The sequence below is a fragment of the Mus pahari genome, chromosome 13 (assembly GCF_900095145.1).
Source record: "Mus pahari chromosome 13, PAHARI_EIJ_v1.1, whole genome shotgun sequence".
NCBI lineage: Eukaryota > Metazoa > Chordata > Mammalia > Rodentia > Muridae > Mus > Mus pahari.
The window spans coordinates 8,647,383-8,664,292 of record NC_034602.1 but is presented as its reverse complement, the minus strand read 5'-3'; the positions used below and the strand labels follow the sequence as shown (position 1 = coordinate 8,664,292).

At 50.8% G+C, this 16,910-nt stretch overlaps 1 protein-coding gene across 1 annotated transcript; it reads right to left on the bottom strand.

Annotated features, from left to right (window-relative positions):
• Positions 1 to 7,580: 7,580 nt before the first annotated feature.
• Positions 7,581 to 12,498, bottom strand: Otx1 (orthodenticle homeobox 1). The gene is made up of 3 exons (XM_029544908.1): positions 12,156 to 12,498; positions 11,164 to 11,315; positions 7,581 to 9,832 (listed from the first exon to the last, which is right to left on the bottom strand). The coding sequence occupies exons 1-3, from the start codon at positions 12,250 to 12,252 to the stop codon at positions 9,014 to 9,016; spliced, it is 1,068 nt and encodes a 355-aa protein (XP_029400768.1). The 5' UTR covers positions 12,253 to 12,498; the 3' UTR covers positions 7,581 to 9,013.
• Positions 12,499 to 16,910: the final 4,412 nt, after the last annotated feature.

Sequence of the window (16,910 nt, the reverse complement as noted above, 5' to 3'; positions counted from 1 at the left end):
TTTTCATTTACTATTTGGAAACGTAAATTGATCCAGAAAATTTAGATGCTTTTGCCAGCATCTTGCTAGAGTAAACACATACAATTCCCCAATGCTCAGAAATGTTACTTCTAAAATACACCTTACCAATGTGCATCTTTATATGTATCATTATATATACAGAAAGGTATTTAGTGTGACACTGTCACAATTTTCTCAAAGAGGGAACATCTCAACCAACAGAATAAGAGATGAATTGTGGTATATTCATACAGAGGGATACTACACAACATGCAGCAGTGATCCTGTTGATATATAATTATAAACCAAATGCAAAGGGAAAGGCTAACAAAATTACAATTCTATTCACACCATTCCGAACATGGAAGATGAACCTACATGGTCTAGGAATGTGCGATCAGCAGTTACATTAGAGAAGAAAAACCAGAAAGCCATGACTTGAGCGCAAGGTCATGGCTGCCTCTGGGAGGCAGAGATTATGACCATCAAGGGAGACCAGGTGAAATTCTCAGTCATATATGCTATTTCTTAGCCTGAATAGCACTGATCCCATTGATTTAATGTATAAATAACATTATGCGATTTTAAATAAATGTATATTAACACTTTAATAGCCCAAATTTTGGAAAGCTTTTGCATTTTGCAAAAGATGTGATAGTCACCAAAGGGTCTTAATTTTATAGATGAAGATCAAAGACTAAGAAGGGTGGGCAAGCAGATCCAACCAAACAAAACTTAGCTTCTAATGTAGAAAGTTCAAATAAAAGATATTCAGAAATGATCAGGTTCTGCCTGAGCAAATGCTGAAATGTCTGACTCAACTGAGAAAATGCAAGGAACAAGACCTTGGCTATTCACTCTCCAAACAGAACACAAGAACAGACAAATTTTTTATTTTGGTCTTAAACATACATAAAAGAAAGACTGAGGAATTCGGTAGCAAGAATAGAATCTTGAGGGTTTTAAAAAGCTGAAGAAAGAAAACTATCCCTTAAAACCTCTACTGTTTGCTTATCAAGAAAGGAAACATGGTGACGTGGCCGCTCTTACCAATTGCTTAAAATTTCAGACTTAGTTATGCAAGATAAAATTTATCTAAAAAGACAAGAATTTGTCATGGCTGAGATAAAAACAAAACAACAAGGAATGAGCTGCAAACTTCAAAAAGAACTTACATTGGTCAGGTAGAGCAGACTCCTGAATGGTTCTTTACAAGCAAATTAAGCCTTGTATACAGGATCATTAAATAGCTCTCGACTTCCTATCCGTTTTACACAACCTTCCCTGGATCAGGAGTCCTATAATTGCAGCAAAGCACTGTCATAAAGAGTGAAAAAAGTCTCAGTCAAGAACAGAAAACACTACTCATAAACATGAACCAACCAGTAAGGAATTTTTAAATTACTTAGAAGTTAAAATTAGTAAGGAATTAAAGGGGGAAATAGGAAGAGACCCAATGTCACTCTAGTCTCCCCACTTAATGCTCTAGTATGAGCTCTCTGAAAACCATTAAAACAAGAAGTGGTACCCAGAAATAAAAAAAGGTTAAGAACTTCCTACACAATGATTTCAATTGCCCAAACTCAAGCTTTACAGCTTTGGGCTGGAGGTATTTGCTCGGTGATAGACTTAAAGCCCTGGGTTTAGCCTCCAGCATAGAACTTAATAGGTCAAACTTTCTAGTTTGCTTTCTATTGACCAAGGGCAATTTGGGAAAGAAAAGCATCCATCGACCTCCATCAGGTTGCAGCCCATTATGAAGGGGAAGCCAGTGCAGGACTTCAGTGCAGGAATCCGGAGGCAGGAACTAAAGCAGAAACTGTGGAGGAAGGCTGCTTACTGGCTTGTTCATTCTGGTTTCCTCCTCTACTTTTATACAGCCCAGGACCACCTGCCCAAAGATGGGACTGTCCAAGGGGCTGAGCCTTCTACATCAATTAAGAAAATGCCTCTCAGACCATTATGATTGTCTTTAATCCAGGAGGCAAAGTCAGGTGAATCTCTTAGTTCGAGGCCAGCCTGGTCTACAAAGTGAGTTCCAGGACAGCCAGGGCTACACAGGAAAACCATGTCTCAGAAAAGAAAGAAAAAGAGAGAAAGAGAGAGAGAGAGAGAGAGAGAGAGAGAGAGAGAGAGAGAGAGAGAGAGAGAGAGAGAGAAAGAAAGAAAGAAAGAAGAAAGGAAGAGAGAAAAAAGAAAAAAAGAAAGTAAAAGAAAGAAGCTCTCAGATTTGCCCACAGGCTAATCTGATGGAGGCAATTTCTCCAATGAGGTTCCCTCATCACATGTGAGTTCTGGTTGTGTCCAGTTGATAAAACAAGTACAGTAAAGAAACAAACAGCTCAGATTAATCTGATAATCTATTCTCAAATTATACAGTGTGACTTCTTTGAATGAATGTTTGCTGCAACACTGTAAAATAAAGTATCAGCTCCTAGAGCAGAGTACAAGGGCTCTGATACCACTGCTGAGTCCTGCTGGTTAGTACCAGCATTTAACCTTGCATAAGTCGCCAGGCTACCGAGTCTCACCGACCTTCAGCCTCTCAAGCTTTAACAGATCCAACAAAGCAATATATATATGTGAACAATGGTGTGTAGGCCGAAGCATGGGAAGCTCTATTTCCTGCAACCAAGTAAAAGCTTTTAAATACTCCCCCCCCCCCCGTGCTGAGGATGGACTCAGGGTTTATAGGTATTTACCACGGAGCTCCCTCCCAGCCCTTTATTTAAGGTGTCAAGAAAACATCCAGAGCTGTACAAAAGTAAAAAGAATTGCATGAAAGCTCCTTCAGCCTTAAACAGCTGAGACTTCATGCAAACCCTGTCTACTTGTCCTCAGCCCCTGCCCCCAACTCAGATGCAGTGGCTTGCTATGTAGCTCAGGCTGGCCTCAACCTCACAGCAATCCTCCTGCTCCAGTCTCTCAAGTGCTGTGATTACAGGCTTTTACCACCAAGCCCATTTGCCATCTCCCTCTCTTCCCCAACTGTTTTAAAGCAAAATCCTTGATGTGCAGTGTTAGAGGAAGGAGAGATTACAGCATTAATATGCTAAGTTCTAAAGTCCACTGGTCTCTCTGGAAGATGGAGAAGTATACAGAATCAAAAAGAACAGGCTAGATTTGAAACATGGAGATGCTAGCACTAAAATCAGGCTCCAAATATAAACTCTGGGGAGAGCAGCATCTCCTCTTGGTGCCCTCTCACTAGGGACACAGCCAGACAAAGCGCCACCCAGAGACCCCATGCATTTATAAAGGCCTGTATAATGTTTATATCTCTCTCAAATATTCCCCTCTCTTAAAAGATAGCCAGTTACTAATGGATTTAGCAAAATACCTAAAACATAGATTATTTTATTTAACATCAAGTTTAAATGCTGACATTGTAACCAACTATAAGTCTACTTTTCAAAGTATTTGTTAAAAGCTTGTAACACCATGTATATTTCATTATTTTTTAAAGTGTAAAAAATCTGTTTTATAATTTCTTTCATATGTATACTTCACAGGAAAAATTTTAAATAAATTTTAAAAAGAAAATACGATGATCCCTATTTGAAATCGATGTGACAGATGATGGTGTGTCTTAGGAGCTTCAGAGCTTTACACATACAGAAGAATATCTGTACACAGAAATATTTTATAAGCTCTTCAGACACTATGCTGGTGAATCAGAGACCGTTTACTCTTACATTTAGTTTTTACCCCAAAGTATCAAAATTAGTTATGATTTATTTATATTCCACTTCAATCCCTCCAAAATTTGGACTCAAATTCCTTAAATCATAATTTTACAATCTAAACGAATTTCTAAAAATTCCAAAGTTTTCATAAGCAGCTCAATAAAGATTAACCTTTTTAAAAAAGGCTTTTGTGACCTGGAAATGTAATGCAATTTTGTCTCCGACCACAAAAAAGAGGTACAATTCTTTAGAAGCAATAGATTTGCAATGTTTCTATCATCGATTTATCATCGATTTCTATCATTGGCTCTATCATTGATTAAACAGAGCCCAGATCCTATTTGAACTATAAGGCTTCTTGAAACAGTTCTAACAGTGTTCAGGACGGTCCATCTCTCAAGCATGAGTCTAGAAACAGGTGTGCAGTTTTGTATATTACAGCTCCACTCAACTCAGTTGAGAGCAACATACACCTATTCTTTCCTCTCTCTCCCTCCAAGAAACAAACATAGATGTGTTTAAAAGCAATTTGGGCTTTGACTGCCACTTAACTAAAATGGTTCAAGGACTTCCAGACAGTGTTCTAAAGAACTGCCTAGAAATTGTTTTAAGTAAAATGTAACTCAGTTTTAAACCACAGCTAAAGAAAAACACTGACTCAAAATGGAATGTGCCCCACACACACAACACAGCGTTTCTTTTCAGATAGCAGTACACATCAGCATAACAGTTAAACAGCGGGTTTGCTTTCTGGAGAATGATATAGTAATAACGGGCAGGGAACCTCTGGCTTTCAAAAAGTATAATTTAGACACCACCTCCCCCCAACACTTATCTAAACATCTTATTTCTTTAAGATAACTGAGGTAACTTCCTGTGGTCAAATAAGACATTCATTATTATACAAATTTTTAAGTTATTGATTTTCATTATTGTTGATCTTGAGACTTCCATTTTCATGAGATTCTGAACTTTAAGAAGGAGGGAGGCATAGTGTGGAAAACATGTAACTTTTCTGACTTTAAGTTTTTCCTTTCTTTTGAGGACCATGGAAGGGGTGGGAATAGGGAGTTGTTTGGTTTTGCTTTTTGAGATAGGGTCTCCTGTAGCCCAGGCAGGTTTTTTTTTTTAACTTACTATGTAGGTGAGGTTGGCCCTGAACTCCTGATTCTCCCGTGTCCTGCTCTTGAGAGCTGGGATTATAGGCTTATGTCACCAAACCCCACTAATTAGGGAACTTTATACAAATATCTTATTGCTATTCTTAAATTAATTCTACATCAAAAGCCAAGTCATTTTCTGGTCATGAATAGTAATCATGCAAATTCTCTTTACCAATAATGTATATATTGGCTACAGTTGTATATCAGATGTATTTCATTTCTTCACCTTTAAACACAACCTTAACATCAGACATCTTTGACATCATTAACATTATAATTGAGTCTTCCAGTTAGTAATGAATTTAACTCTTATTTTTTAAATTAAAAAAATCATAATAGCCATAGAGAATACTATTTTCACAAATTACATGGTATGTGTGTGTTGGTGGTGGTAATTTTCTTTTTAAACTAAAACTTGATGTTTTGGTTTGGTTCAGTTTTGGTCTCTGGACTACAGCAGGTGTGAATCTGCTGACACTAATTAAGTTTTTTCACCTGTTTTATTCTCAGATCCCCCCACCCCCTCGATCCTTTAAGGTTTTTCTATGAAAGAAAGAAAGAAAGAAAGAAAGAAAGAAAGAAAGAAAGAAAGAAAGAAAGAAAGAAAGGAAGGAAGGAAGGAAGGAAGGAAGGAAGGAAGCAAGGACTTGCACACACATTCACAACTGAAATGTCTCCTTCTTCCCAACCCTCTGTAGCCAATATCAAAGCCAGACAAGCGCTCCAACAAGCCATCTTATTCCCGCGACTATCCTCAGAGTTTCCGTGGGCCTAGAACGCGGCTGAGGTGGCCCAGCTGTCATGCCCAGACCCCTTACCCGCGTCCGCCGAGAGTTGGCCTTTCGGCCCTCCGGGGCGAGCGGACAGACACGGGCTGCGCTCCGGACGCCTGGAGAGTTCGTTGCGCTCCCAGGACGCGTCGGTGCTGCTCGGTGCTCCAGAGCTCGGGCTCCAGAGTCCGCTTAGTTCTAGCTGGCGTCTGCGGGCTCCAGCCCCTGACGCGCTTTCGCCTTTGAGACAGGGGTGACCCCAGGACGCTCCCAGGCCCCCAAAACTCCACGCGGGTGACCGCGGCCCGCTGCCCCGACGGCCCGCGCGCGTCCCCGCGGCCCGAGCAAGCGCCCTCGGCCCTGCGCCCGGACCCAGGCCCAGGGGGAAGCACGTGCCGCTCCTCCTCGAAGCCTCCTGTGGCAGGCATGCTCGGCGGCGCGTCTGGGCGCGGGGTGGCCTTCGGGGTGGCCGACGCTCCCACCCACACCGGCCGGCTCTACGAGGAAAGTTCGCGAACCGCCGGGGCCAGCGGGGCAAACTGACAACCGCGACGGATCCGAGGCCCGCCCACAGGGTTCGTGGGAGCCGGCTAGGCCCAGCCTGCCGGGTCAGCGCCTCGGGGCCTCCTGACCCCGTGGAAGCGGGCGGTTGCTCAGCCCCGGGTCGCCCAGGGCGGGACCCGTGGGGAGGACGGGGCGGCCTCCCGAGGCTTCCGCCCGGACCTCCAGTCCCGCTTCACGCGAACGCCCGGGGCCCGCGGGCCAGGGGCCACGGCGCACGCAACAGGGAGCAGGCCCGGAGCAGCCTTCCCGAGGGCGGCCGGCCCTGCAGGGATCCCGCGCGCCCCGGCGGCTCTCCCTCCGCCCCGGGGACTCCGTTGAGAAGCTTGGGCCGGAGCCGGGCGGCCGAACCCTGGGCCGGACACGGCGGGGACCTCTTCGCCCTGGCCAAGGCTCCAAGCCCCTGCCGCCTCGTGGGCGCGACCTCCAGCCCTGCGCCAATCTCACGGACTAGAAGCAGGGGCTACCGCTGACTCCGCCGGCAAGTTTTCGTTGTCTCCTGATTTCCTCCGGCCCGTGGGCACGGCGCGACTTCTGGGCACACCTCGCACAGGAGCTGTCAGAACAATCTGGACAGTTCTGAACCCCGAATTTTCTCGGGCAGCACACGTTATTGAAACACTTTCCCTCCACTTTAGTCTCCCAAGTCCCGTCCCAGTGGCCGAGCTGGGAAGGGTAGCACCTACTATGCTCTTCCGTCCCCCCAGACGGAAGGCGAGCTGCCCTCTCCATTCATGGCTGCAGGCATCTTCCTCCTCTGAGGAAGTGAAACTCGCACTGGTCAATTCGCCTTTGTATGTTTTAACGAAACTTTATGAAAGATAGATAAATAACTGGACCATTTCTTGAGCGAACTAATGGTTTAGAAAGACTCCTTAGCATGAGGTTGGGATCTGGGATCCCACAGTCACTGTGAAGCCACCGGGAGACGCTTCTCCACTGCAGGACACAGCATTTTTTTTTTTTTTTGATCATTTTGTTTTCCTTTTTGGCTCAGCTCAGACAGCATTACACCCGCATGCTTTCCCGCCTCCTAACCCTCTTCCCCTCCCCCCTTTCCCCGTCTTCTTTCTGGTGCTGGCAATTAGGGTGAAGAAATCAGTGCCAGGCTCCTGCCTCCGAAGAGAAAGGAGCTGTTTCTGGGATTGAGTCCTGACACCTGTCTCTGTCCTAGAAGGCAAGAAGGCGCGGGGTCAAAACATTGAAGAGGGAGAGGCCGGACTGATGAGGAGGCACTCCCTAAAAGAACGTTTTGGGGAACTCCCCTTGCCATGACTTCCCGCCTTATTCTTCAGCCTTCAGTTTCACGCAGATCATTAACACGCGGGTTATTAACACAGACTTCCTCCCTTTTAATCCCCTGAGACCGAGACCCGAAGCTGGAATTAGAAGAGCAACGCTGACAAGCCACTCATTAATTTGCTTTTATTTTCGGGAAATAATGTAGATAAAGAGGAAGAGGAGACGGACTGCCTTACATCTCAACAAGTAATTTGTGATCTTCACATCGGACAAGTCAAATTTACAAATTACTTTCCCACCTACTGGACCAAGCGGCTAAAACCAAAACCGATAGGTACACAGGTACTCTCCGCAGATTTCGGAGAAGGAAGGTTCACTAAAAACTCACAGAACAGACAGGGGTGTTTTAGAGAGAGAGAGACAGACAGACAGAGAGGACATTGGACCTGGAACTCGTGCTCGGTTTTCTTTCCACAACGCTGTAATTTCACCTTGTTTGTTTGTTTCTCAACGGAAGCTTTGATACTGTGCTTAGACTGGCGAAGGGTCAGTCGTGCGCCCTGACCAGCCTAGCCCCGACCCCTGTACCCTGACTTAGCTGTTTCCTTCACTTCCGATCCTCCAGCACCCAGCTTCCTGGAACCAAGCGGGTTTCTTTAATAAATACACAAAGGGAGGTGTGAAGAGGGCAGGACAGCTTTGTAATAACTGAAAAATAAGAACCGCCATCGTTTGAGGAAGAGAGGAACGGGAACAAAGGGGAAATATTTTTGCTTCTGTTATATATATATATGTGTGTGTGTATATATATATATGTGATGTATATATTTTAAAGTTCTGTTTCTTGGACGCTAAAACAAGAGAGATGCTCAGTTCAACCAACAGCAACTAAAAACTTTAAGTGGTCCCTGGAACGGACCTGACTATGTACAGCATTCCCGCTGAGGCGGAAGCTTGAATCAGTCCAGCGCAGGGCAGGGAAGGAGGCTGGGGCACACTCCTGCCGCAAGCCTGGCCCAGCGCTCACCACTGGTGAGACGGAAATGCTGGAAGCTCGGGCCTGCAGGTGGGGAGCTAGATCAAGGGCAGCTGAAGGGGCGACAGTCTGCTAGGAGAAACAGTGGAGGGTTTGATTAGGAGTGTGTATGGACGCACTCCAAACGTAGCTATACGCCAGTTAGTGACTTCAGTGTCCAGAAAGAATAAATAAAACGGTTGAGCTCAAAACAGAGAGGGTCAGAGCAAAGAGCCCCAGAAGGCTCCAGGTGCATAAAAGCTGTCCAGAAAGACTTGAAGGGGTGACGCACGAGCTGAGAGCGAGAGCGTACTGCTATCCCGGGAAGAAACGGAGGGTCAAGTAGGAGCACCGGGCCCCACCTCCAAGGGGGAGAAGGGTCTGCATCCTCCACCCCCAAGCAAGTGGCACACAGATGGGAGCGGCAGTGCAGGCAATGAATATCTTTTGGGGAAGTGAAAATTAAGTTTTGGAAAAGCCAAGGCAAAGGCGGGCGGTGCAGCAGCAGCAACAGGATGGGGACCAGGGGGGGAGTAGGTAGTTGCGTTTCTTCTCCACTTCCTTTCCCTCCTGGGCTCACAAGACCTGGAACCGCCACGAGGCTTGGTCCTTATAGTCCAGACAGTCGGGAGAGTTGAAGTTGAGTTTCCAGGCAGAGGAAGCAGCAGCGGCGGCGGGCTCCTTGTAATCCAAGCAATCGGCAGAATTGAAGGCAAGCCCAGAGCCTCCATAACCTTGGTGGTGGTGGTGGTGGTGATGGTGGTGGTGGTGGCCTGAAGATTGGCTCAGTGGGTGGTGCGCGTGCGGGTGGTGGTGGTGATGGCCAGCCATGGAGGAGGGTGCCATGGGGCTAAGCTGGTGCGGGTGGTGATGAGAGTGCATGGGCGCTAGGTAGGAGCTGCAGTCTACACCACCAAAGTAAGAAGAGGAGGGCGCGGGGTAGCCCTGACCATAGCTTCCGCCCTGGCCATAGGACATAGGGTAGGAGGCTGCGGCAGTGGCCGCACCTGCGGCTACCGAGCGCTGCATGCACGAGGCGTTGCTCGGAGCGGCCAGTGGCTCTGGCACCGATACGGATGTCGGCGCTGAGCCCGGCGAGATGGAGGCCGGGCTCCAGATGGACGAAGCAGTAGGCGTGCTCAGAGAGGACGCTGCTGCCACCGGGTTCCCACCCAGGCCCGCGGCCGCAGCAGCCCCGGGGTTGGCGGAGGCACTGGATGCTGAGCTAGACGAAGAAGCAGAGCTAGATACCGCGGGCGGCGTGAACTGGCCGCTGCTCTCTGAACCCGAGCTCTCGCGCACTGGAGACGACTTCTTTTTGACGGGCCTGCTTTTCGTTCCATTCCCGCTCTGCTGCTGCTGGCGGCACTTGGCGCGGCGGTTCTTGAACCAAACCTACAGTGAGCAGGGTGAAGGAGAGGGGATCAGGGGGCTGGCTAGTGGAGCTACTCCTCCGCCCCTCGGACTCACACCCCGCCCAGGATCTCGGGAACCTCTCAATCCCAGCCTCTACCCCTCCCAGTCCCCGGCCCTGCCAGACCCTGTCCCCTCCCCCGCACGTGCTAGGTCCCCAGCTCTGGCTCCCTCCCCCATCCTTCTGCGCAAACCCCCTAGTCAGCCTCCTCTGCTGGAGGGATGCGCACCTCCCCAAGCCCAGCGCAACTCTGCCCGAGGGCGGAACGTTTGTGTCTGTCCAGCCAGAAGTTCAGCCATCTCTAAGCTGTTGCGGTTGGCTGCTTCCCCGCAGCCCCGTTTTAGTTTGGAGGCCTGTTTTCCTTGAACAGAGCTCAGGAAACAGCAGAGAGATACAGAACATCGAAGTGTAGGTCAGCCACCAAGCCTGGTGCCCGAGGGATTTCACGGAGTCGGCTCCTGGAGACTGGAGTTGGGCAGGGCAAATATTTGGGTGGGAACAGAAGCAAAGGTAGAGGCTGAACGGAAACAGCACTCCAGTATTGGGGCTTTTCGAGAAGGAAAAGGTGAGATTTCCTTGGGCCTTTTGGCTCCAGGTGGGATACCAAATGGAATGGCAAGTCATAAATTCGCACTCCTAGGAGAAAGCCGGGGCACAGGGCATTGCATTCGCAGACCCTTCTCGAGCCTTCCGGAAAGAAGTTGAGACGAAAGACCGTAGAGAAAGAATTTAACTAAGTCAGAACTCGATTTTTCTGAACGTTTCAGCTCAGAAATAGTAAAGCAAGCATCTGGATTTTGCACTCGGCGTCCATTCGGCTGCAGAAAACTCCTAACCAGACGGAAACTGCCGGCGGAGCGCATTCCCAGGCAGAGAGCACTAGGCTGTGGCCAAGTTCCATCTTGCACTTTTAGAATCCTCAGGACGAATGGCAAGGGTGCGAAAGAAAGGCAGAAGCAGAGCTAAGGCCTCAGTTCTGTAGTAGCCAAAGTTCTGTAGTAGCCAAAGAAGCAGGACCCTTATCGAACCTTCAGAGAAAGTTACATCCGGGGAACATGGCTGGCCTCCCCCAAACGAAAAACAAAACGACTTTCAATATTGAAAGTGCTCAGGCGACAAGGAATAGATACTGGGCTCTAAGCCATTCCTTTTAATGTTACCCCGTTTACCAGACTGACGCCCAGCGCTAGGGGGAGTTGGAGAGGGGCTGTGCAGTCAGTGAGAGGGCCCCAACATCAGACAGCCTAGGCCAGATCTTTCCAGACCAGTTTCTGCATCCCTACCCTACCCCTAGAGCCCCAGGAGCGCGCACCTGGACTCTGGACTCTGGCAGGTTGATCTTGAGCGCCACCTCCTCGCGCATGAAGATGTCTGGGTAGCGAGTCTTTGCGAACAGCGCCTCGAGCACGTCCAGCTGTGAGCGCGTGAAGGTGGTGCGCTCCCGTCGCTGCTTCCGCGGGGTGGCTGAGGGGACACGCGAGAGCGCCGGGAGTCAGCGGTGGGCCACAAGGACTGGCGCTAGAGGCCACAAGTAAGTCCTCTGGTAGCTTCAGAACCCCCGCCATAGAAAGAAAAGGCCGAGCTCCGAGCAAACGAAAACTTCCCTGGCCACAGGTGGAACAAAGTGCACGTATTCTATTAAAGGCCCCAGACTAGAACCTTAGGGCCTTCACCCTCCGTACCTCTCAAGCGGTTAAAAACAAAGCCACCCTTTTCTTCTCATTTCCCTAAACCCACACACTTCCTAGCTGAGAGGCAGTTAATAGAACAGAGGTGGACAGAAACAGGACCAGGGATCACCTTTTCCAAGAGAATAAACTCAAATTAAATAAGTAGGATCTAGAAAAGAAACTCAGGGCTCAGCTGGAGTCCCCCGTCAAGCCAGAAGAGTTGGGTCAAATCAAGGGTCTTGAGGTCTCTCTATGAAGAAAAAACTGCTTCTCAGGGAAGCTAGACATAAAAATTTGGCTATGTTAGGGCCTAGCGAGTGTCCAGATTTCTCATGAAATGTCGGACCAGGGAAAGGTTTTGTTTTTTAAAAAACAACTGAGGGAAATAAATCCAGGGGTGGGGGGAGGGATAAACATGCCCTCCCTACCAAGTGGGACACAAGAGGAGCCAGGTTGCAGGCACCACAAGCTCAAAAGTTGTAGGCTGCTGCACTTTCTACAGATCTAGGCAACAGGCGGCTAGCTAATCACCTTCCTGGGTCTGTTTAGGGACGGTGTGGGCTCAAACTGTAGAGGATGGGATCCCCCAATATTTACAGAGGTTTGAGGGTAAGGGCAGAGGGCCACTGCTCACCAGGGTAGCCCACGGAGGGGTGCAGGAGGTCCATGGCAGGGCCAGCTAGGCCCAGCCCGTTCATGCCGTATGGGGGTTGTTTGAGGTAAGACATCATGCTAACAGCCGGGTGGAGGTGCCCCGACGGATCCAGGGGGCCTGAGGCCAGGAGCAGTTCAGGGCTCCCACTGCGAAGTCCTTCAAGCTGTTGCTTCTGGGGGCCTGGCCTAGGGAGACAGCAGACACATGGAAACCTTCACCCGCAGTCAGTTTGGCTTTCAGCTCCTCTAATCCTTGAATGGGAAGGGGGCGCATGCTAGAAACTGCACAGCAGGCAATCCGAGAAATGTCTCCTCCTTTAACTCGGCAGCTACACAGCTTCTCAGGAAAGTAAACTTTTCCCACATCGTTCCTTCCTCTTTTAGGGCTTGACAAGGGCCAAAGACACTCCTCGAGTGTCAACAGGAAGGAAAAGTTAAAGCGTGATCAGGCTGAGGAGGTGAGAGCCGGGACCGCGGAGGGTGCAAAATCCCAAGTGTAGTCAAATTTTTTTAGTGCAGCGGAAGCAATTTGCTCAAGCAAATGTTCATTTGGCGCCGGTAGGGCAGGCCGCACAGAGATACGGGGTTATTTCGTTTAGTTTGAAATAATTTTGAAAGAGGGACAAAATGGCAAGTAATACAGAGGCCCAAGGCGGATTACACCTTGGGTCTCCAAGGCTCACTGGCCACTTCATTTCTTCAAAGATCTCCAGCGCTGCCTCCTACCCCAGAGCCTGCAATCACCTTTCTAGTTGACCTCTCTGAGCCCCTGGCAGAAAGAGATAGCTGAACAGGGATCCCACTGCCTCTCCAGGGCAGATGCGGCCCAGGCCAGGCTAAGGCGGCAAGAAGACACCAAAGGCGCCACAGTCCAGTTTCAGGATGCCGACCAAGGTCAGGAGTACCTCCGAGGCGGTCACCCCTCTTCCTTTGCTCGAGCATGCCGGGCCTTCTTTCTCCCAAGTCTGCTGAGCACACCAGGGTTTGATGGCCAACCCAGCGCCCCAAATATTCTAGAGATTTTGGAAGGCCTAGTGTGCCAGGCCGCGTAGCATCGGCCCGTCCTATCTGAACCCGATGGAGAGCAAGGAACTAGGCCTCAGGTTGTAAAGCTCACGCACTGCCGACCCGGGAGGGCGAGGCTCGGGGCAGACACTGCGAGCCCACGCAGCTCTTCTCCAGCAAAAGAAGGGGTTCTGGGAGTTTGACTGGGGCCGGCGGGGGCTTGTAGCTACATCCCAAGACCTAAGGGTAGGAGATTCCGGGGAGAAAGGGAGGTAGGACTAAAGCAGCTTCCCCATCCCAACTCCTTTCCCCCCGCTTCAGCCCTGGGGGGAAGCGCAGCCTGGACTAAGGGGGGGGGGTCAGCGAGCACATCAGGCGGAAAGGAAGGACTCAAGGTGCTTGGGCCGAAGGGCCACAGGCCAGCAGCAACCGCGGTTATGCCCGGCTGCGGTGTGAGTTTTCGAGTACTTTCGTCTAACTTAGCACCCCAGCTCCACAGCTTCGGAGGAGGCGGGGGAGGGGGCGGCCGGCTCCCGACTGGCCTGGGGTCCCCAGGGCAGCCAAGGGGTGCCCGGCCTCTCACCCCAGCCCCGCCCACCTGCCCCGAACAGAGGTAGCTGGGGTCGATTCGAGGACCGGGAGACGAGAGGGGCCACCATGGTCCCGGGATGGCGCGCGGCCCGGCGGTTCCCTCCTTACCTGCCCTCCGCAGCCGCGGCTCTTCACCATCTACCTCTCGCCTTCAACGAGACTCGCCGGCAGCCAACCTACAAAACGGAGGTGCACAGGTATTACCCCGGCGGCGGGGCTAGGACCCCAGGCTTTCCTCTTCCCTCAACTTCCCTCTTCCCGTCTCCTGCATTTTTCTAGGAGCTCTGTGCGAGTACCTCCAGGTTTCACTTTATTGCACAAACACTTTGTTTGCAAAGTCACACATGATTTTCCTCCTAAGACCTGGCCTCGCCCGGGACCCGGGGGGTGGGGTGGGTGAGTAGGGGGTGTTCGAGGGACAGAGTTAGGAGGTGGCTTGCGGTGGCAGCTGCACTCTCTCGGAGCAACCCGGAGGCGGTAGGGACTGGAGAAATCCTGCATAGTCACTTGGCAAACTAAATAAATCAAGCAATTTACCTTGTCGGAGTGGCTTGTCTTGCTCGGTTGTTTAGGTGATTGGAAATGTAGCCTGATGAAGATTGATCACCTTTCTACTGCCCTCCCCGGGTATGTGAACGCGAGGCGAGTGCGTAACGGGGCTCGGCCTCCAATAGGGGGCCTAGAGCGGACTGAGTGACAGGGAGCCGGGCAATGGCAGCGCGAGCCGCGAGCTGGGGTTACCTCCGCGCGCCCCCGCCCTCCCTCGCCCCCACCTCCTCCCTCCCCGCGCGCCGGCCCCGCCCCGGTCGCGCGCTAACTCTGGGTCTAGGTTGGCAAATTCCGCTCAGAACGAGTCGAGGAGGGCGAAGGCAGCGCCGGAGTTGCTGGCTCAGAGGGGGCCCCGGGTCCCAAGGCTCGCCCGAGGGCCCCCGCCCTCCCCTTGCCCGGGCCGCGCTCCGGAGGAGTGGCGTCAAGCTGCTGGATAACCGGTTCCTGCTCGCGCGCGCGCGCCGCCGGGCTCTGCCGCACTGTGGGCGCCAGGCTTCCCAGGCCGAGGACTCGGGGCGTGCTGGCCCCTGGCACTCCTCGATGCTCCCTGGGCCCCAGCGACTCCTCCTCCGCTCCCCCACAACCAGCGGCGGCCGCGGGCGGCTCGTGCCGGCGCGGGCTGCTGAGCGGAGCCGGGAGTGGGGGGTGCAGCTCTCGGCGCGCAGGGCGCCCTGCGGCGCCCCGGGACTCTTGCGCCCAGAAAGAGAACCGGCAGGGGAGGCGCCGCCAATTCTCAGCTGCACAGCGTTTCCAGGGGCTCCCAGGCAGTCTCGCCAAAGGTGTTCGCAAGTCCTAAAAGCTCCTTCGGAACCTTTGGAACCTAAATCTCTCTCTCTCTCTCTCTCTCTCTCTCTCTCTCTCTCTCTTTCTCTCTCTCTTTCTCTCTCTCTTCTCTCTCTCTCTCTCTCTCTCTCTCTCCCCTCTCTCCCTCTGTGTGTGTGTGTTAATGTCTGTCTGTCTCTTTCTGTCTCTGCCTTTCTCTCTGTATCTATCCCTGTGTATATCTGTTTCTCTCCCCTCCCTCCTTCTCCCCTCTTTCTCCCTCTCCCCCTCCTCTCCTCTCTATCTCTCTTTCTTCCTTCCTCTCTTCTATTTCCCACCCTTTCTTTCTTCCTCCTCCCTCTCCCCAACTCTCTCCCTCTCCCCTCCTCCTCCCCTTCCCCCTTCTCTCTCTGTCTCTCTCTGTCTCTCTTTCTCTCTCTCTCTCTCTCTCTCTCTCTCTCTCTCTCTCTCTCTCTCTCATGTGTTTGATAGAAAACTTTCTTTTTCACACTCTGTCAGTCTTTCCAGATCTCTACCTACAACCGACAGTCTGGTGGAAAATGTGGCCACACACCCCATCCCTCTCACTTTTATTTTCTACACCTTACTGGAGGAACCTCCTCGAAACAGTTTCCCCGGATTGTTCTTACTGGCAGACCCCAGTTTCCAGCCGAATAAACTTGCTGAGATCGTCTACCTGTGTGTACTTACCAAAGCGAGAGGAAAGAATATTTTCGGCCCAACCCCGAACAAGGCAATATTTGTACATGGCATCTCCTACTGAATACTAGGGACCACACTTACACTCTTTCCTAGTTCTTTCTCCGCATCTTCTGCCATTCTCACCCCAACAGGCGGGTGAAAAGTTTGAACCACAGTATGTGCGTGGGTGAGTTCGGCAGCCGCCTAGAGCAAGGTAGAGCGGAGCACTGTGACGCCCAGGCCGCGCGGTCCGCTGTGGTGGCTGACCGGGTGCGGGGCGACCAGAAGGGGGGAACCCGCTGAGTGAAAAGGGCCGCGACTGCCGCTCATCAAAGTGCTTCTCCCCTCCCCCACGCGACACTTTTCTTTGGAGTCCGAATAAAATACGGTAACAGAATATGACGGAGGGCACACTGTTTCCTTAACTGCTTCTCAAAGGACCGAGAGATCTTCTTAGGACCTTTAATAAGGCTTTGGTCGGTTCTTTTGTTGGTCTCTCAAAATCAACTCCTTCTAATTGAAGTTGGAGCTGAAAGCGAGCTAATGTTCAAAGAAAGTGGCCGCCAGACTAACGAAATTACATTTTTTTTTTTTGAACGATGAGGGAACATCTAATCAAAGGGGCAGGGAAGGAGGGGTGTGAGAGGGGACTACGGAGGAGAAAAGGAGGTTTTACAAGATCCTTCTCTGGTTCACAAAAGTCAGCGACACGGGCGCTTCTCTCCAGAACAAAGACACCGCGGCCCATTCACAAAAGCGAGAGAAAGAGAAAGCAGAATAAAAGAACGCGGGGAAAGGGGGGAAATGAGAGTGAGAGAGATAAACCTGCAGGCAGAAAAGAAGCAGCGCGGAGCACAGCGCTGGCCCGAGTAAGCACACACCTTAGGCTCTCAGGTTCCTACCAGGAGTAGACCCCAAGGCAGACAGACGATCAGGCTCAGCCACGGGGACCTTCCTGAGTTTTAAAAAAAGAAACGAAATACCCTCCTGCCCCCCTTTCCAGGGAAAGGCGCAGGCTAGGGTTCACTAGTTTGGCGGGCACGAAAATTTTGAAGTCTTGGGGAGTGCACTGAAGGCATTCCTGTCTGGGTCTCCGGGCTGTGAGCCTGGGTTGGCCCTCTGGGGC

Bases quoted from the DNA above. Each gene is read 5' to 3' on its own strand.
- Otx1 (XM_029544908.1), bottom strand. From the start codon at position 12,252: ATGATGTCTTACCTCAAACAACCCCCATACGGCATGAACGGGCTGGGC. The intron at 11,316-12,155 runs GTGAGCAGTGGC...GTGTCCCCTCAG, and splicing joins CCCCTCCGTGGGCTACCCTG to CCACCCCGCGGAAGCAGCGA. The intron at 9,833-11,163 runs GTGCGCGCTCCT...TGCTCACTGTAG, and splicing joins TGCCAGAGTCCAGAGTCCAG to GTTTGGTTCAAGAACCGCCG.